The sequence below is a fragment of the Kogia breviceps genome, chromosome 12 (genome assembly GCF_026419965.1).
Source record: "Kogia breviceps isolate mKogBre1 chromosome 12, mKogBre1 haplotype 1, whole genome shotgun sequence".
NCBI classification, from domain to species: Eukaryota; Metazoa; Chordata; class Mammalia; order Artiodactyla; family Physeteridae; genus Kogia; species Kogia breviceps.
The window spans coordinates 96,200,893-96,221,541 of NC_081321.1; the positions used below are offsets into that span (position 1 = coordinate 96,200,893).

Genomic DNA, 20,649 nt, shown 5'->3' on the forward strand with positions numbered 1-20,649 from the left:
GTGGGATAGGGCGGGTGGGAGGAAGACACAAGAGGGAGGAGATATGGGGATATATGTATATGTATAGCTGATTCACTTTGTTATAAAGCAGAAACTAGCACACCATTGTAAAGAGTTATACTCCAGAGCTTCCCTGGTGGCTCAGTGGTTGAGAGTCCGCCTGCCGATGCAGGGGACGTGGGTTCGTGCCCCGGTCTGGGAGGATCCCGCATGCCGCGGAGTGGCTGGGCCCGTGAGCCATGGCCGCTGAGCCTGCGCGTCCGGAGCCTGTGCTCCACAATGGGAGAGGCTACAGAAGTGAGAGGCCTGCGTACCACAAAAAAAAAAAGAAAAAAAAGAATTATACTCCAGTAAAGATGTTAAAAAAAAAAAAAAAGCAGTAATCTACTAAAAAAAAAAAAAAGGGCCTCTAGGGAATTCCCTGGTTGTCCAGTGGTTAGGGCTTCACAGTTACACTGCATGCAGGGGGCATGGGTTTGATCCCTGGTTGGGAAACTAAGATCCCACAAGCCATACAGTACAGCCAAATAAATAAATAAATAAATAGAAAGGGCATCTAACAGGGAGAAATAACAGGCTGAAACATACACGTGAAATGAATATACATTTACGTATAACCCTTGAGTACTTTTATTTGAGAGCATTGAGGGTAGAGGACTGTAGTTCACGGGTGAGGGTATGGTTGGGGGGCCCTCTTATCTGGTTGACCACAAGCCAAGTAAAGTCAAGTGTGCTGTGGCTGCCAAAAAAGTGAATGGTAGGGCAGACAGCAGAAGCAAGAAGAACTACAGTCCTGCAGCCTGTGGATCAAAAACCACATTCACAGAAAGATAGACAAGATGAAAAGGCAAAGGGCTATGTACCAGATGAAGGAACAAGATAAAACCCCAGAAAAACAACTAAATGAAGTGGAGATAGGCAACCTTCCAGAAAAAGAATTCAGAATAATGATAGTGAAGATGATCCAGGACCTCAGAAAAAGAATGGAGGCAAAGGTCGAGAAGATGCAAGAAATGTTTAACAAAGACCTAGAAGAATTAAAGAACAAACAGAGATGAACAATACAATAACTGAAATGAAAAATACACTAGAAGGAATCAATAGCAGAATAACTGAGGCAGAAGAACGGATAAGTGACCTGGAAGACAGAATGGTGGAATTCACTGCCATGAAACAGAATAAAGAAAAAAGAGTGAAAAGAAATGAAGACAGCCTAAGAGACCTCTAGGACAACATTAAACGCAACAACATTCACATTATAGGGGTCCCAGAAGGAGAAGAGAGAGAGAAAGGACCCGAGGAAATATTTGAAGAGATTATAGTCGAAAACTTCCCTAACATGGGAAAGGAAATAGCCACCCAAGTCCAGGAAGCACAGAGAGTCCCATACAGCATAAACCCAAGGAGAAACATGCCGAGACACATGGTAATCAAACTGGCAAAAATTAAAGACAAAGAAAAGTTATTGAAAGCAGCAAGGGAAAAACGACAAATAACATACAAGGGAACTCCCATAAGGTTAACAGCTGATTTCTCAGCAGAAACTCTACAATCCAGAAGGGAATGGCATGATATACTTAATAAAGTGATGAAAGGGAAGAACCTAAAACCAAGATTACTCTACCCAGCAAAGATCTCATTCAGATTTGATGGAGAAATCAAAAGCTTTACAGACAAGCAAAAGCTAAGAGAATTCAGCACCACCAAACCAGCTCTACAACAAATGCTAAAGGAACTTCCCTAACTGGGAAACACGAGAAGAAAAGGAGCTACAAAAACAAACCCAAAACAATTAAGAAAATGGTCACAGGAACATACATATTGATAATTACCTTAAACGTTAATGGATTAAATGCTCCAACCAAAAGATACAGGCTTGCTGAATGGATACAAAAACAAGACCCATATATATGCTGTCTATAAGAGACCCACTTCAGACCTAGGGACACATACAGACTGAAAGTGAGGGGATGGAAAAAGATATTCCATGCAAATGGAAATCAAAAGAAAGCTGGAGTAGCAATACTCATATCAGATAAAATAGACTTTAAAATAAAGAGTGTTACAAGAGACAAGGGAGGACACTATATAATGATCAAGGGATCAATCCAAGAAGATATAACAATTATAAATATATATGCACCCAACATAGGAGCACTTCAATACATAAGGCAACTACTAACAGCTATAAGAGAGGAAATCAACAGTAACACAATAATAGTGGGGGGACTTTAACACCTCACACCAATGGACAGGTCATCCAAAATGAAAATAAATAAGGAAACAGAAGCTTTAAATGACACAGTAGATCAGATAGATTTAATTGATATTTATAGGATATTCCATCCCCAAACAGCAGATTACACTTTCTTCTCAAGTGTACATGGAACATTCTCCAGGATAGATCACATCTTGGGTCACAAATCAAGCCTCAGTAAATTTAAGAAAAGTGAACTCATACCAAGCTTCTTTTCTGACCACAATGCTATGAGATGGGAAATCAATTACAGGGGAAAAAAAACGTAAAACACACAAACACATGGAGGCTAGACAATATGTTACTAAATAACCAAGAGATCACTGAAGATATCAAAGAGGAAATAAAAAAATACCTAGAGACAAATGACAGTGAAAACACTATGATCCAAAACCTATGGGATGCAGCAAAACCAGTTCTAAGAGGGAAGTTTACAGCTATACAAGCCTACCTCAAGAAACAAGAGGGCTTCCCTGGTAGTGCAGTGGTTGAGAGTCTGCCTGCCAATGCGGGGGACATGGGTTCGGACCCTGGTCTTCAGGGATCCCACATGCCATGGAGCAACTGGGACCATGAGCCACAACTGCTGAGCCTGTGCGTCTGGAGCCTGTGCTCCACAACAAGAGAGGCCGTGATAGTGAGAGGCCTGCGTACTGTGATGAAGAGTGGCCCCCGCTTGCCGCAACTAGAGAAAGCCCTCGCACAGAAACGAAGACCCAACACAGCCATAAATAAATAAATAAATAAATTTAAAAAGAAACAAGAAAAATCTCAAACAATCTAATTGGGCTTCCCTGGTGGTTCAGTGGTTGAGGGTCTGCCTGCCAAGGCAGGGGACACGGGTTCGTGCCCCGGTTCAGGAAGATCCCACATGCCGCTGAGTGGCTGGCCCTGTGAGCCATGGCCGCTGAGCCTGTGCCTCCGGAGCCTGTGCTCCGTAACGGCAGAGGCCACAGCAGAGAGATGCCTGCGTACCGGAAAAAAAATAAAAAATAAACAATCTAACCTTACACCTAAAGGAACTAGAGAAAGAAGAACAAACAAAACCCAAAGTTAGCAGAAGGAAAGAAATCATAAAGATCAGAGCAGAAATAAATGAAATAGAAACAAAGAAAACAATAGCAAATATCAATAAGACTAAAAGCTGGTTCTTTGAGAAGATAAACAAAATTGATAAACCATTAGTCAGACTCATCAAGAAAAAGAGTGAGAGGATTCAAATCAATAAAATTAGAAATGAAAAAGGAAAAGTTACAACAGACACCTCAGAAATACAAAGCATCCTAAGAGACTACTACAAGCAACTCTATGCCAATAAAATGGACAACCTGGAAGAATTGGACAAATTCTTAGAAATGTATAACCTTTCAAGACTGAACCAGGAAGAAATAGAAAATATGAACAGACCAATCACAAGTAATGAAACTGTGATTAAAAATCTTCCAACAAACAAAAGTCCAGGACCAGATGGCTTCACAGGTGAATTCTGTCAGCCATTTAGAGAAGAGCTAACACCCATCCTTCTCAAACTCTTCCAAAAAATTGCAGAGGAAGGAACACTCCCAAACTCATTCTATGAGGCCTCCATCACCCTGATACCCAAACCAGACAAAGATACGACAAAAAAAAAATTACAGACCAATATCACTGATGAATATAGATGCAGAAATCCTCAACAAGATACTAGCAAACAGAATCCAACAACACGTTAAAAGGATCATACACCATGATCAAGTGGGTTTTATCCCAGGGATGCAAGGATTCTTCAATATACGCAAATCAATCTATGTGATACACCATATTAACAAATTGAAGAATAAAAACCATATGATCATCTCAATAGATGCAGAAAAAGCTTTTGACAAAATTCAACACCCATTTATGAAAAAACTCTCCAGAAAGTGGGCATAGAGGGAACCTACCTCAACATAATAAAGGCCATATACGACAGACCCACAGCAAACATCAGTTTCAATGGTGAAAAACTGAAAGCATTTCCTCTAAGATCAGGAATAAGACAAGGATGTCCACTGTCACCACTATTATTCAACATAGTTTTGGAAGTCCTAGCCACGGCAATCAGAGAAGAAAAAGAAATAAAAGGAATACAAATTGGAAAAGAAGAAGTAAAACTGTCGCTGTTTGCAGATGACATAATGCTATACATAGAGAATCCTAAAAATGCCACCAGAAAACTACTAGAGCTAATCAATGAATTTGGTAAAGTTGCAGGATTTAAAATTAATGCACAGAAATCTCTTGCATTCCTATACACTAATGATGAAAAATCTGAAAGAGAAATTAAGGAAACACGCCCATTTACCATTGCAACGAAAAGAATAAAATACCTAGGAATAAAACTACCTAGGGAGACAAAAGACCTGTATGCAGAAAACTATAAGACACTGATGAAAGAAATTAAAGATGATACTAACAGATGGAGATATACACCATGTTCTTGGATTGGAAGAATCAACATTGTGAAAATGACTATACTACCCAAAGCAATCTACAGATGCAGTGCAATCCCTATCAAATTACCAATGGCATTTTTTTATGGAACTAGAAGAAAAAAATCTTAAAATTTGTGTGGAGCCACAAAAGACCCCGAATAGCCAAAGCAGTCTTGAGGGAAAAAAATGGAGCTGGAGGAATCAGACTCCCTGACTTCAGACTATACTACAGAGCTACAGTAATCAAGACAATATGGTACTGGCACAAAAACAGGAACGTAGATCAATGGAACAAGATAGAAAGCCCAGAGATAAACCCACACACCTATGGTCAACCAAGCTATGACAAAGGAGGCAAGGATATACAATGGAGAAAAGACAGTCTTTTCAATAAGTGGTGCTGGGAAAACTGGACAGCTACATGTAAAAGAATGAAATTAGAACAATCCCTAACACCGTACACAAAAATAAACTCAAAATGGATTTGAGACCTAAATGTAAGACCGGACACTATAAAACTCTTAGAGGAAAACATAGGAAGAACACTCTTTGACATAAATCACAGCAAGATCTTTTTTGATCCACCTCCTAGAGTAATGGAAATAAAAATAAGCAAATGGGACCTAATGAAACTTCAAAGCTTTTGCACAGCAAAGGAAACCATAAACAAGATGAAAAGACAACCCTCAGAATGGGAGAAAATATTTGGAAATGAGTCAATGGACAAAAGATTAATTTCCAAAATATATAAACAGCTCATGCAGCTCAATATTAAAGAAACAAACAACCCAATCCAAAAATGGGCAGAAGACCTAAATAGATATTTCTCCAAAGACCTACAGATGGCCAAGAAGCACATGAAAAGCTGCTCAATATCACTAATTATTAGAGAAATGCAAATCAAAACTACAATGAGGTATCACCTCACAACAGTTAGAATGGGCATCATCAGAAAATCTACAAACAGCAAATGCTGGAGAGGGTGTGGAGAAAAGCGAACCCTCTTGCACTGTTGGTGGGAATGTAAATTGATACAGCCACTGTGGAGAACAGTATGGAGGTTCCTTAAAAAACTAAAAATAGAACTACCATATGATCCATCAATTCCACTACTGGGCATATACCCAGAGAAAACCATAATTCAAAAAGACACATGCACCCCAATGTTCATTGCAGCACTATTTACAATAGCCAGGTCATGGAAGCAACCTAAATGCCCATCAACAGAAGAATGGATAAAGAAGTTGTGTTACATATATACAATGGAATATTACTCAAACATAAAATGGAACGAAATTGGGTCATTTGTTGAGACATGGATGGATCTAGAGACTGTCATACAGAGTGAAGTAAGTCAGAAAGAGAAAAACAAATATTGTATATTAACGCGTGTATGTGGAACCTAGAAAAATGGTACAGATGAACTGGTTTGCAGGGTAGAAGTTGAGACACAGATGTAGAGAACAAACACACGGACACCAAGGGGTGAAAGCCGCGGAGGGGTGGGGATGGTGGTGTGATGAATTGGGCGATTGGGATTGACATGGATACACTGATGTGTATAAAATTGATGACCAATAAAAACCTGCTGTATAAAAAAATAAATAAAATTTAAAAATTAAAAAAAGAAAAACTAATACTAAACTTTCTTTGGGTTATTTGTATGGAAATATGTAAATATAAATGTTTCAGACATTACATGAAATTCCTAAAAATCTTATGTGTTCTGGTGTAATAAGTCATAATTCTAGTTATTATTTTAAAATGTGTATCTCAGAAATAACTAAATTTCCTTGTCAATTGCATCATTATGGACTTTCATCAAATCTTTAACCATGGTCATTTTTAAGTCTTCTGTCATTTACAGACAGTTCTGGGTATACTCTGATGCTTTTGCAAAAATGTTCCTATAAAAGGGTTTCTTCTTCAAGGAATTCATGGAAAAGACTCTGACAAGTACAGGTTTCTGGTAACTGACTCTACTGCTGAAGTGAATGAATAAGCATTTTCAGAACTCTAATGTAAAACTGATTAACTCATAAAAGTGCTAACAAAAGATCAAGATGAAAAAAAATTACATGGGACTGAGTGAACTGATGAGGATGATTATAATTTTTTTGACTTTCTGTTTGAATTTTTTAAAAAAAGGAAATGGAGACTTAGATAGCTTTCATATCTAGGACGGTGGAGGGCAGGGGAGCAAGGAGTGGTAATTCCCAAGAGGAAAGGGATGTGCTCTGTAAATGTCTGCTCTACAGTGTGGTAACTGCTTGCTGAGGGCTGGCAGAGCATGAAGAGGCGTTAGCTTCATGAGGGAGGTGAACTTAGAGCTGAATCTTGATTGGTGAGTAGGAGGAAAGGAGTTAGCCAGATGGAGGTGATGTGAGAGAGAGAATACGGCAAGTTTAGGGAACTGCGCGTTGACGGTTACAGAGCTCCCCTGGGAAGGTGGTGAGTGCCCTGTTGCTGGAAGAATTCAGAGACTGGATCTTCTTTCTGCTGATGGTGGCAGGTTGGCCTATGTGACCTCTGCAGACTCTCTAACCTGGAGTCTGTGCTGGCATGAGCGCTGTCATAGGTTACCTTTTGACCACTTACACTTGTGCAGTCTGTTCTAATGTGCAGCTGTGGCCTGCTTGCCTGATGTTTGTTGAGATGGAGGGTGTGAACATATCTTTGGGTTTGTCACTGTTTCTTTCCATTGGCCGTAATATCAGGGGTGCTTAGTTTGTGCTTGGTCCCGAAGACTGACATCTGAAATTAGCCAGTTGAGGGCCACTAGCTGTAAGAAGTGTGAGTGCTGGTGTGTGCTAAAGCCATGGAGCGCTGAGCACTGGGGCTCCAGGGCACTCTCATCTCTTGCAGTGAGCAAGCTGTGTGGGAAATGCAGTCCCACTGACACGGACATCCTGCAGCCCTCCTTCAACTTCCTGTATTGGAGCCTTCATCAGACCACGCTGGGCAGTCAGAAAAGAGGTGCTGGGGCCCGGGCTGGCATAGTGAAGAGGAAGGGTGCTGGGCAGTGTCTATGGCCCTTGCTGCCCTCAGTTTTTCCATCTAAAAAAAATTAAAAAGGGGGTGTGTGGCTGGATCGGATGGTCCTAAGGTCCTTTCTCGTTCCAGTAACCTGTGGTTCCGAAATGAAACTTAGAGCCTTAAGCTGATCCTTTTGTTCATTCACCATGTGTGTGTGAAGCACCCATCGGGTGCCAACTAAACACCGCATGCCGTGCTCAACCTCCTACAGCTGCTGCAGTGCTCCTGAGCAGCACGGCCCTGATAGAGCTTCTAGAGAAGACGCTGTCCCTCACCTGGGCTGAGGAGGGCTCTCCCGGGCCCGAGCTCCTCTGCTCCGCCTGGCTGCTCACTGCCTCCTTCTCTGCCCAGCAGCACGATGGCAATCTGCAGGTTAGTTTCTAACCCCTGTTGCTTTGGGGCATGGGTGGCACTCAAGGAGTGACAAGATCTTGAGTTCTGATCCCAGATCTGTGGCTTATTAGTTGTGTAACCTTGGCAAGGTATTTAACTCTCTGAGCTTCAGTTTCCTTGCCTACGAAACGGAAAAAACATTCAAGGCTGTTGTCAAGTTGGTTTACATTAATCCATTTAGCACACATGGATCACCTGCATGCCAGGCTGTATTCTAGGCACAGAGGAATAAAAAATGAATACAGTATATACCCCAGACTTGGGGAACTTGTGTTGTAATCTTTAAGCAAAGCCCTGGAAGGTAAGCAAGACTGTACCAGGCTAAAATAGTGGGGGAAGGGTGCTCCAGGCAAAGAGAATGATATGAGCACAGGCCTGAAGCTGCACAAATGTAAGACTTGGTATATATATTTGAAGAGTGGTGAGGTACTATGTGGCTGGAGTGTAGGGAATGGACTGTCAGAATGGACAAGAAGGCAGAATCCAGCCTGTGACCTTGAAGTTGTGGGTGGCAAAGCTGTGAGTGCCATACTGTGTAAGCTGTCGTGTGACTGTTTGAGAAGGTGATGCAGGGAACAGGAGAGCCATGGACATATCCACAGAGCACCCCATTTCCTCTCAGCCCCTCCCTCTTGTACGACCTTGTCATCCTAGTGCCCTGCATGAGCTCCTCTGTGGGCTGCTTCACATTCAGGTGTTTCCTCCCTAAGGCTGGCTGCCCCTAGTGGACAGAAACCATCTCCTAGCCTTTGAGGTATCCTCACACTGTGCCCAGCTCTGTGCCAATCTAATGCCAGGCACACACTCATTTGTGTAGAAGTGAAGTGAGTTTTCCAGTTTGGCCTCTAGGGTTTCAGTAAGCTGTGGCACATCTACGCTATAGCAGATCCTCAGGTAGGTGCCAGTGGGGTTGATTTGGGACAGGAACCTCTCCTACTTTTCTATGTGAGGCTATTGGGCCCACCCCTACCCCTGCAGTCACCTGCCTGGATGGAAGCCTGCACCTTGTCGTTGGTTCTGCCCTGGCCCTCAGCTCATAACTAGCCAATTACATAACTACCTCTACTCTAAGTCTTCCCCTCTGCCCTAGTTCAGGCCCGATCATTCATCCTCACCACTAATATGGCCTATTCACAATGTTCCGGCCTCCAGCCTCTCCCTTGCTCCACCTCCTATCCCTATGGCCACGGTCTGTCCACACTTCCCCTCTGCTCTCTGTCCGTCAGCAGCCTTTCTGTTCTCCTCATGGCTGCTGAGACCCTTCCTGCCAGGCCCCTCTGCAGCCTTACTTTCTGCCATTCTCCCCTCCTTTCCTGTCTTCTGACCAAGTGTTTGCTCTTCTCCCAGTCAACTGTGCTCTTTCACATCTCAGTATTTTTTTTGTTTGTTTTTGGTTGATTTTTAATAGGTGTTACTTTTAGGACAGTTTTAGATTTACAAAAAAATTGAGCAGATAGCACAGAGTTCCCATATAACCTCCACACACAGCTTCCTCTGTTTACATCTTAGATTAGTATGGCATCTCCATACTTTTGTACAAATTGGTTTTTCTGCCTGGAACCTGCCAATTCCACCAGCTAACAAGCATTTTTTTTTTTTTTTCTGGCTGTGTTGGGTCTTCGTTGATGTGCGCGGGCTTTCTCTAGTTGCAGAGAGCGAGGGCTACTCTTTGTTGTGGTGCGCGGGCTTCTCATTGCGGTGGCTTCTCGTTGTGGAGCACGGGCTCTAGGTGCGCGGGCTTCAGTAGTTGTGGCATGCAGGCTAAGTAGTTGTGGCTCGCGGGCTCTAGGGCGCAGGCTCAGTAGTTGTGGTGCACAGGCTTAGTTGCTCCGTGGCGTGTGGGATCTTCCCATACCAGGGCTCGAACTCGTGTCCCCTGCATTGATAGGCGGATTCTTAACCGCTGTGCCACAAGGGAAGCCCTAACAAGCATTTTTGAGGCACTTGTAGATCCAAGTAGAGGAAAAACTGCCTTCAGGAAGCTTATGTTCTGGGTAAGGAGAGCAGAGAAGACTCACAGCTTTGAACCTGTCACCCAAACTAACCCCTAGTATGGTCATTGCTTTGACATTAAGGAGCACATTCATGATGCTGATCCCCAGCTGTTCTTCACGAGAGCTCTGGGGAGAGTGAAAGCAAGTGGCACTGTTCCCTTTTCGTAGGTGAAGGATGTAAGGCAGGCTGAGAGAGGTGCAGTGCGGTGACTTGCCCACGGCCATACAGCTGGCAAGTGGCAGAGCCAGGATTTTGATTCCGGGCCATTGGACTCCAGATCTGAGTTAGGTGGTTGGTGGGCTGAAGAGGAGACTGGCCCACAGCTAAGGCTGGGAAAGACTCCCTGGTGCAGGAGCTCTCTGAGGATGGGGGAAATTTGGGAGAAGCAGGGTTCTCCGGGTCTGGGCTTGATTTTCCCCCTCAAGCTCCTGAATCCAGGATTGGTGAGGCTCACAAAACTCTGTGTGGCCTCCTCTGTCCTTCTGGATGCAGTGGGTGTGTGTAGCGGGGGTAAAAGAGACATTGTAGCAGGTGGTTTTCTGCCCAAGCTCCCAGAATGTGGGGGTTTTCCCTTTACCCTCTGCCCTGCCAGGTTCATCAGACACTGTCTGTGGAACTGGACCAAGTATTGAAGGCCCTCAGCTTTCCGAAGAAAAAGCCTGCGCTGCTCTCAGGTGTGGGACCAAGGGCCTCTAGCAGGAGAAGAAAAACCTTTCCCCTAGATTCTGAGATGAGACCACCCCACCCAGACCAGCCTGCGGTCACCCCTTTATTATCCCCGTGGTCTTCCCCCTGTGACAGCACTGGTGGGGAGGTGGGGAATGAGGCAAGAACTGGGTGTAAGGAGTTTTCTACTTTCAGCTGCCATCTTACGCTTCCTGCGGACAGCCCTGCAACAAAGCTTTTCCTCTGCCCTGGTTGCTCTGCTGCCCTCAGGGGCCCAGCCACCGCCAGCCCCTGAAGACACTGTCCTGGCTCCACTGGGAACATCACAAGTGCTGTCCCTGGTCATCAGACTGCAGAACCTCCTGGTTCAGGTAAGGCCTTTGTGGAGTGGGACCCTGGCAGTGGAGCCTGCTTCTCCCAGGATGACAGCAGGAAGAGGTGGCTGCCTGTCAAGATCCGGGTATTCCCACTAAGGCCTAGAGAGAGGATTGACTGGTTTTAAAGTTACAGTGACAGAAATGAAACTCAAATTGTCTCGTAACTGAGAAGTCCAGGGGTCAAAACTGGCTTCAGGCACAGCCTGGATCCCAGAGGCTCAGACAGTGTCATCAGAACTCTGTCTCCATCTCTTGGCTCTGCATTTCTCGGTCAGCTTTATTCTCATGGGATGGTAGGATGACCAGCAGCAGCTCCTGGCTTATGTCCTTCCAGCAGAAAGAAAGTTTCTCTCTCCTAGTAGTCCCCAGAGTTGAGTCTCATTAGCCTGGCTTGGTAATGTGGCAGTCACTATGCCCAAAACATGGGGTGCTCTGATTGACCTGGCTTGGGTGAGTGTCCTCTCCTGGAGGCTGGGGCATATGGTCAGCTCTCCCTAACTCACATGGACTAAACATAAAAGAGGAATGGTTCTGCAAGAGAAAACTGTTCTTAGAAGAAGGAGGAATGGATCCTGGACAAGCAAAAACAGCAGATGTCCACCTCAGAGGGGAAAACTGTTCTTAGAAGAAGGAGAAATGGATCCTGGACAAGCAAAAACAGTAGATGTCCACCTCAGAGGGGTTTGCGTTTTACAGCTTAGAGGATTCTTGGAGATCATTGTTTATCTAGCAGTCACATACTGTGAAGGGTGGTGGGAGCATGGAGATCGATCAGATTCCCACCTTTTGAGAAGTTAACAGTTTCAGGGGCAGTGGATGGTGCCATGTGGATAAGAGGTGCTAATACAGAGTGGGCAGTGCTGGGTTGAAGGCAAGCACTGCACAGTCGGGGGACAGGACACACATTACAGGCTGGTGTAGGGTGACTGTGAGGCTGGCTGTCAGAGAAGGCTTTCTGGGGGAGGTGCTTGAGCTGGGCTGGAAATATCAAGTGACTTGTCCTAGGTCCCCGAGTGTAGGGGGCATCAGAGATGGGATTGATTTTAATGGCAGCACAATTTCGTTCTCTGATATGGACTCATTCCCTGTCCTTGGCCCTCTGGCCCGTTCCCACCCATGATTCTCTGAGACTTTCTTCTCATTCAAGGAGCTTATTGTCTGTTATTTTCCAATATAAGCTGGTCACTATAGGGTGACCAAGGCCCCAGATGTTTATGCTGTTTTAATTAGACTTGGACTCTCTTTTCCTGCTCCTTAAAGCTTGCCCAAGACCGATGGTCACAGATCCACGTGGTCTGGTCTGATGGCAAGGCATCGTGGGCAAGAAGAGGGAGGTGGGGGCAGCCAGCAAATAGGTGAGAGGAGTTGCAGAGACTTCCTCGGGGGAGGGGCGGGGCCTTGATTTGAGTGATCTCCGCTGGTCCCCCAGATAATGACAGACATATTTGATATGGCTGTTGATTGTGGGAGATTATGTTCAAGGATTGATCCTCACTGGGCCTGTGCACAGGTTGGAGGAAGTGGGGAAATGTGAGGATGTAGAGGAGGCTCCAGAAGTGGGCCCTGCGTGGGCTGTGCGGAGGCCGAGTCTTGTGCTGCCGGCACATCTGTTCAAAGGCTCGTGCTCTTCATGGATCAGACCTCTGTCACGTATAGCACTTATCTCTCTCTGTTGTGAGTTCCCATTTTCATATCCTCAAAGGTAGGGAGCTCACAGCCTGTGTGTCTGGTTAATCTTTGTGTCTCCTTCCCCTTGTGGGTTCAAATCCAGTTGGGAAATCAGGAATCAAATGAGAACCAAAGCATCATCTTTATTGCTGATAAACACCATAGCAGAATGTAGCTGGGACTTAAGGTCAGAACGGGCTGTTTTTTAGTCTGAGATATTTCAAACATACAGCAAAGACGAAAGAATTTTACAGTGAACACTCATATACCCACCATGTACATTCTACCATTAACATTTTACTGTGCTTGCTTTACCATATCTTATCCAAAAGGATTTTTTAACTACTCTCCTTCCCTTGGGCCAGACCAGGAGTCCATAGGCAGGTGAATTGTGTTTGCATTTCCATAATGTCCATGTTGGACACTTAGCCAGCTGGCCAAGATCTTAAGAGTTTGAGTTCATGGGCGCATGACCTTTAATACCTTAGTCCTGCCCTGATGGCTCAGTAGGTGTTAAGCTAGCATCTCACTTGTTAGATAAATCTCTCATTGGGTGAGGAGGAGCCAGTTAGAGATGGGAGGAAGGGCAAATGCTTTCTCTCCAATGTTTCTGAAAGGGCTGAAGTTCCTGTTTTAATATTCAGAACATAGAGAGGGGGAAAATGATTCCCTTATACTCAATACCCAGCATAAAGCCTCCCACAAAATTGGCATTCAGTAATGTTTGTTGAATGAGTGAATGAGGACGCAGAAATGAATATGATGCCGTTTCAGCCATTTAAGCACTCACAGATTGTAGGAAACACAAGAAATTATAATTAATGGCAAAATGACCTATTTTTTTTTTTTTTTTTTTTTTGCGGTATGCGGGCCTCTCACTGTTGTGGCCTCTCCCTTTGCGGAGCACAGGCTCCGGACGCGCAGGCCTAGCGGCCATGGCTCACAGACTTAGTTGCTCCGCGGCATGTGGGATCTTCCCGGACCAGGGCACGAACCCGTGTCTCCTGCATCGGCAGGCGGATTCTCAACCACTGCGCCACCAGGGAAGCCCTGACCTATTATTTGAATCAAGGAAGGCTCCACAGGAGAGGCTGCATTTGAACTGGCTAATCTTGGGTACCTGGGAAAAGGGTGGAAGTGCCCACCGGTTAAGAGTTAATTTTAGATTGGAGAAGGAGAAAAGGCACAAGGTCTAGGATTTGTTTCTAGACCTGCCACCTATCACCCAGGTGTCCTCAGGTCAAGTATTTTCTCTCTGGACTGCAGTTTCCTCAGCTGTAAAATGAGGTTAGTGAATTAGCTCAACCACTTCAAACTGTAGGTCTTAAAGACCTTAGGGATCCTGTGAAGGAGACTTAGTGGTTGTTAAAGAGCGAGAGTGTTTCCCCTATTATACGTTTCACTAAGATATTCATCATTTAAAAAATATATATAACAGAATTATTTTATTAGAGGATCTTAGTAGAATCTTAAACAGTGGGAAGAATATTTATCCTATGATTTACCTGTATAGTAGAAATACATAAATAAACAACCATTTTTTGAGTGTTAACTGTGCCAAGCACTGGTTAAACCCTCTGTCTGCATTGCTCATCTTACCCTCTCGGCAGCCCAAGTAATCTTTTTTTTTTTTTTTTTTTTGCGGTACGCGGGCCTCTCACTGCTGTGGCCTCTCCCATTGCGGAGCACAGGCTCAGCGGCCATGGCTCACAGGCCTAGCCGCTCCACGGCATGTGGGATCTTCCCGGACCAGGGCACGAACCCGTGTCCCCTGCATCGGCAGGCGGACTCTCAGCCATTGCACCACCAGGGAAGCCCCCAAGTAATCTTTTTATCCCCACTTAACAAAATCAGGTAACCTTGGCCAGGATCACACAGATGGTAAGTGACCAAGCAAGGCTTCAAACCCAAGTCTGCCCCATACCTTAACCTCCAGGTTGCTGCCTTCCAAAGAATAGCATGAGGAGAGCATTGGATTTTTGTTATTGTTGTTAGCTAGTTTTTTTTAAAAATTAATTAATTAATTTATTTTTGGTTGCATTGGGTCTTCATTGCTGCACTTGGGCTTTAGTTGCATCAAGCGAGGATACTCTTCGTTGCGGTGCGTGGCCTTCTCATTGTGGTGGCTTCTCTTGTTGTGGAGCACGGGCTCTAGGCACGCGGGTTTCAGTAGTTGTAGCATGTGGGCTCTAGAGTACAGGCTCAGTAGTTGTGGCACACAGCCTTAGTTGCTCTGCGGCATGTGGGATCTTCCCAGACCAGGGCTCGAACCCATGTCCCCTGCATTGGCAGGCGGATTCTTAACCACTGTGCCACCAGGGAAGCCCGTTAGTTTGTTTTTACATTAAAAAAAATCAGTTTTATTGAGATATAACTTACATGCAATAAAATTCACTGATTTTAAATGTACAACTAGATGAGTTTTGACAAACTATTATACAGTTTTGTAAACACCACCACAATCCTGGTATAGATTTCCATCACCACAAAAAGTTCCCTTGGACCCCTGTTTAGTCAGTCCCCTCTCCCCATCCCTGACCCTTGGCAAACACTGATCTGCTTTCTGGCACTACAGTTTTACTATTTCTAGAATTCCATATAAATGAAATCATATAGTATGTGGTCTTATGTGTCTATCTTCTTTCACTTAGCTTAATGCTTTTGAGATTCATTTATATTGTTATCAGTACTTCATTTCTTTTTATTGGTGAGTAGTAGCCCATTATGTGGCTATTCCACAATTTGTAGATCCATTCACCTATCGATAGATATTTGGGACTTCAAGATTTTTGGCTATCATGAATAAAGACTGAAGTACAAGTCTTTGTGAATATCCATTTTTATTTCTCTTGGATAAATACCTAGGAGTGGGATTGGTGGGTCAAATGACATGTTAGTTTTCTATTGCTGTGTAACTACATATCACAAATGTAATGGCTTAACACAACACCCATTTATTATCTGACAATTCTCTATGTCAGAAGTCGGGTGGGCTCGACCTGGTTCTTTGCTTAGGGTCTCACAAAGCTGAAATCAAGGTATTGGTCAGGCTGGGTGCTTATTTGGGAGAGCTGGGAAAGAATCCACCTCATCCTCCTGTTGTGGGTGGGTGGGTCTTTCAGCTCTTTAAGGCTACACACATTTTTTCCCACACAGCCCCTCCATTTTCAAACCAGCAATGCATGTTAAGTCCTTCTCACACTTCTGGACTCTCTGGTTCTTCTTCTGCTACCAGCCAGAGAAAACTGTGCTTTTAAAGGACTGGTGTAATTAGATTGGACCCACCCAAACAATCTCCCTCTTGCCATGTATTGTAACCTAATCACAGGAGTAACATCTGGGAGCAAAGGTCATGGAACCATCTTAAAATTCTGCCTACCACATATGGTAAGTGTATGTTTATAAGAAACCATCAGACTGGGACTTCCCTGGTGGCACAGTGGTTGGGAATCCTCCTGACAATGCAGGGGACACGGGTTCAATCCTTGGTCCAGGAAGAACCACATGCCACGGAGCAACAGAGCCTGTCACCACAGCTGCTGAGCCTGAGCTCTAGAGCCCGTGAGCCTCAACTACTGAAGCCCGCGTGCCTAGAGCCCATGCTCCGCAACAAGAGAAGCCACCACAATGAGAAGCCTGCGCACCGCAATGAGGAGTGGCCCCTGCTCGCCGCAACTGGAGAAAGCCCGTGTGCAGCAAGGACGACTGAACACAGCTAGATAGATAACTAACTGACTAACTAACCATCAGACTGTTTTCCAAAGTGGCTGCACCATTTTTCCTTCCCACCAGGAGTGCATGAGAGTTCCAGCTGCTTCACATTCTTGCCAACACGGTACTGTCAGTCAGGTTTAGCTGTTGATGAGTGCGTAGTGGTATCTCAAGGTGGTTTTAATTTGCATCTCCCTAACCCTAAGTTCTTTTCTTATGCTTAGAGCATAAAATTTTGTTTGATGAAAGGTTCTGCTGCTTTACCAAAAGATTTACATGCATTGGCTTAGATAAACTGTGTGGCTTTTACAGAATCTGTAATCTGTGAATCTGTTAATGGGGCCCAGGGCCCATCCTTTTCTGAAGCAAAACAGTCTCTCAAATGTAGGTAAATCATCAGTATAAGCACTGTGCTTTGTGTGTGGGTGAGAGATGAAACCAACAAACATTTCTTGATTATCTACAGAGCCACAATCCCAAATGTGAAATTCTGAAATCTAAATTGTTTTGAAAACCAAATGTTTTTTTCTTGGTTGGCACCAAAATCCACTGGTAGCAAAACCGGAGGTGAACTTCTGTGGGGTTTTTGTTTTTGTTGTTTTCTTGCAGAAGGACCCTCTGTTGTTCCACGCTTGTGTTGGCTGCCTGGAGGCCTTGTTTGACTACCTGCATGCCCGGAGTCCAGACATGGGTAGAAACCCTCCCCATTCTCTGATGTTCCCATGGGGGAGATTGGACAGGGCCAGCACCTGCCACCCTCCCACCCCAGACTCCCATCCTCTGTTCTGCGATTCACACTCAGTTTTATTGGCCAAGCCACGTGGCTTGCAGGATCTCAGTTCCCCAACCAGGGATTGAACCCAGGCCATGGCAGTGAAAGCCCAGAATCCTAACCATTAGGCAACGAGGGAGCTCCCTGATTCACACTCATTTTGTTTTAATTCTTTTAACAATACTGCAAGGGCACTGCCATGCCCATCATACAGATGAGGACACTGAGGTTCAGGGAGGTTAAGCAACTTGCCCCAACCAAGGTCACATAGCTGTTAAGTGGCAGAGCTCTTCCTGTTGTCTGCCTCCCACATTAGTGGGATATGTGGTCTCCCTGTGCCAGGCAGCAAGGGTGGATAGAAGCCCAGGAGAAAGAAACGCCCTGGGGTCAGCTTGTCCAGTGTCCTGCCTTTGCTGAGCAACCCTTTTTTGAGCCAATAGGAGAAAGTTTTCATTAGCAATGTTCCAAGGCCTTTGGAAAAGCAGCATTAACAATACATGGTTGACTGGTGTTTCCCATAGCACTCCATGTGGCCTCCCAGCCCTGGAATCGGTTTTTGCTATTTACCCTCCTGGATACTGGAGAGAATTCCTTCCTCAGAGCTGAGATCTTGAGGCTCATGACCCTGGTAAGTGCAGAAAGGATGGTCCTGTGTTCTGAAGAATCTCATCCTCCAAGAAGGTAGAGGGGCTGGATGAGCCTTTACCCTACAAGAAGCCTGCCTAGAGAATTCCTCTGAATGCCCACATCTCCTCTGCCCAGACATTCTTTCTCATTCACTTATGAAATATTGACCAGGCCTGCCCACCACCTGCCAGATCCTGTGCTAGGTACTAAAGATGTCCGGGAGCCAAATGTTCTGACTTAAAGGTCTCTCAGACTAGAGAAGGAGATAGACAAGGAAATTAATAGTTAAAATATGATGTTATTAATGGAAGAGTAGAAGATAATGCTAAGTGCCTAGAACATGGTAAGTGCCCACTGAATAAACAATGCAGCAAGCTTGTGAATGATAATGAAGTGGATCAATGAATAATAAATCAATGGTTGGTGTAGGAACCCAGAGAAAAGAGTAATTGCTTCTGCCAGAGCTGTGAGGGAGAAGTAAGAATATAGTAAGCACCCAGTTAATGCCTGTATTTCTTTAATAAAATGAAAACATTCAGCAGTGAAGGTAACATTTTAGCTGAGGCTTGAAGGATTAATAGGCAAAGAGAAGGAAAAGTATTGCAGGTACAGTATTGAAGTGAGAACAGCAGGTATATGAGAATGTGGTGGTGTGTCTGGGTAACCACACATAGTCTAGTGTGAGGGGCAGGGTAGGAGTGGCGGGGCTGAAGGGGTCAGCAGAGCAAAACTCTCAGGATCTTGCAATCCTCATTACCTCACTCTCCTGTGACACGACCCCACCCCTGCCTACCAACACTGACCTCTTGAAGGCAGAGTTCGGTGGGCTTCAGATCCATGCCCCCAGCCCAGTGCTGAGCCCAGCAGGGCACAGCAAATATCTGTGAATGAAGGAGATGCCGAATCACTACATGTCTGGGGCTTCTCTCCCTGGGCCAGTTTGTGCGGTTCCGGAGCAGCAGCATCCTCTCTCATGAAGAGGTGGGCCGTGTTCTGCAAGGCGCAGCTTTGGCTGACCTCTCTACCCTCTCCAGCACCACAGTCCAGGCTCTGCGTGGCTTCTTCCTGCAGGTGGGTGGAAAGGGAATGCTATTAGCCACTGTGAGGCCAGACCCTCTGTACCATCTTCCCTGTGGAGGTGGGGAGCTCTAGCCACAGCAGCCAACGGGAGGTCAGGAGTGCAGGGGGTGGAAGGTAGAGAGGGCCTCTGTGGAGTGGGCACTGAGAAAGCCTGTCTTCCCTACCATCTTCTCCCCCTAGGTCCAGAGCATGGGCCTCCTGGCTGATCATAGCATGGCCCAGACCCTGCAGGCCTCCTTGGAGGGTCTTTCCCCCAGGGCCTCCACGGCCCAGCTGCCCCTACAGGACATGATGTATCCTTTCTTGCATCTGGGAGCTTTGGCCTGGGCAGGGTCACCCAGGCAATGGGAAGCTATAGTGTCATGCTTCAGGACAGAGAGTTGCACTGTCTACAGCCCTGTCTTCTAAGGCAAGCAGGGGTCAGTGAGAATAATTAACAGTGGTAGCAATGACAATGACTTGCTCTGTTTATTAAGTTCCTACCGAGGGCCAGACATGTTACATGCACTGTATCTAATCCTCACAGTAGCTAGGAGTGTTAACACAGTTGTAACTTAGAGAGGTTAAATGACATGCCCAGAATCACACAGTGATAGCATCAGGATTTGACCCCAGACATGATCATCTCCAAAGTCATATCACCAAACTCAGAAGGGCGCTAGTCCTTCCCCAGGAGCTTTGGAGAAAGTTGCCCAAGCCCAGTTGGCATAGATGCTGCCCTAAGCACAACAGGGTGGGGGAGGGTGCTGGGTGACTGGCACGTCCCTGAGAAAGCCTGGGGCTGTGGGCAGTGCTCACTGGCCCTCTGAGGGGTTGCTGTGGTGTTCCAGAGACACTGGTCTGGAGGTGTATGTGTGGCCTCCCTGGCTCTCCCCCTAACCCTTTCCATGGAACGTTCCCTGATGTACAGCAACTACCTAGCCCAGGTGTTCAGTGTCAGGTCCTAACCTGACAAGTTTTAGAATCCATCCCACTCTTCTCAGGTGCACTTCTGCTCTTGTCTGTTTTTGCCTTTTGGGGCCCTGGAAATGTGGTTCTCCCATGGCTGGCCCCACCTCTCTGCTGTTCTCCTCTCATGTTTACTGCCAGCTGCCTGGGAGGAGTGGCTGTATCCCTGTCCCACATCAGAGACTGATCCTCAGGACCTGAAGGCCCAGAAACAGAACTGAGACCTGGAGAAGACAAAGTCAGGGCACACTGGTTTGGGGGAAATGGATGACAACTGCAGCCGTTCATCTGGAGCCATTTACTCCATTGTTGAAATAGAATCAGGAAATAGTGATATACTCACATGCCTGTGTGGGCTCTCCAAAAACATTTCACTTTGGACTTACTTGGCTCCCTCCAGCTGGTTCCTCAGCCAGGATGGATGGCATTCTCAGGGAGAGAGGGGGAGGGATTTGTTCTGCTAACGCCAGCTGGTTACCTCAGTTGAAGACATCAGTCAGGCCATCCTTGGGGCAGAAGGGGCAGAGAAAGGCCATGTATTTGGTGCTGCTGTGGTCCAGGTGCTCTGGGAAGTACTTTACCTGCTGCTTCACCTCAGGTGAAAGTGGAGAGAGGTACAATTTCCAGGCAAGGAAGGTGAGCAGGTCAAAACCTTCTCAGCCTTCC

General features: G+C 45.5%; 1 protein-coding gene and 1 long non-coding RNA gene across 2 annotated transcripts in view; one reads left to right on the top strand and one right to left on the bottom strand.

The window, feature by feature from the left end:
- Positions 1-20,170, top strand: part of MEI1 (meiotic double-stranded break formation protein 1) — a 68,998-nt gene extending 48,828 nt beyond the window's left edge. The window contains exons 23-31 of the mRNA XM_059082482.1: positions 7,576-7,686; positions 7,958-8,118; positions 10,727-10,808; positions 10,996-11,171; positions 17,166-17,247; positions 17,850-17,956; positions 18,895-19,026; positions 19,216-19,328; positions 20,125-20,170. Coding sequence (XP_058938465.1) covers positions 7,576-7,686; positions 7,958-8,118; positions 10,727-10,808; positions 10,996-11,171; positions 17,166-17,247; positions 17,850-17,956; positions 18,895-19,026; positions 19,216-19,328; positions 20,125-20,170 — 1,010 coding nt within the window. The remainder of the gene's footprint in view (positions 1-7,575; positions 7,687-7,957; positions 8,119-10,726; positions 10,809-10,995; positions 11,172-17,165; positions 17,248-17,849; positions 17,957-18,894; positions 19,027-19,215; positions 19,329-20,124) is intronic.
- On the bottom strand, positions 18,542-20,595 carry LOC136792229 (uncharacterized). The gene is made up of 3 exons (XR_010835698.1): positions 20,327-20,595; positions 19,984-20,207; positions 18,542-19,020 (listed from the first exon to the last, which is right to left on the bottom strand). It is a non-coding gene; the product is annotated as an uncharacterized lncRNA (long non-coding RNA).
- Between the last annotated feature and the right edge of the window lie 54 nt (positions 20,596-20,649).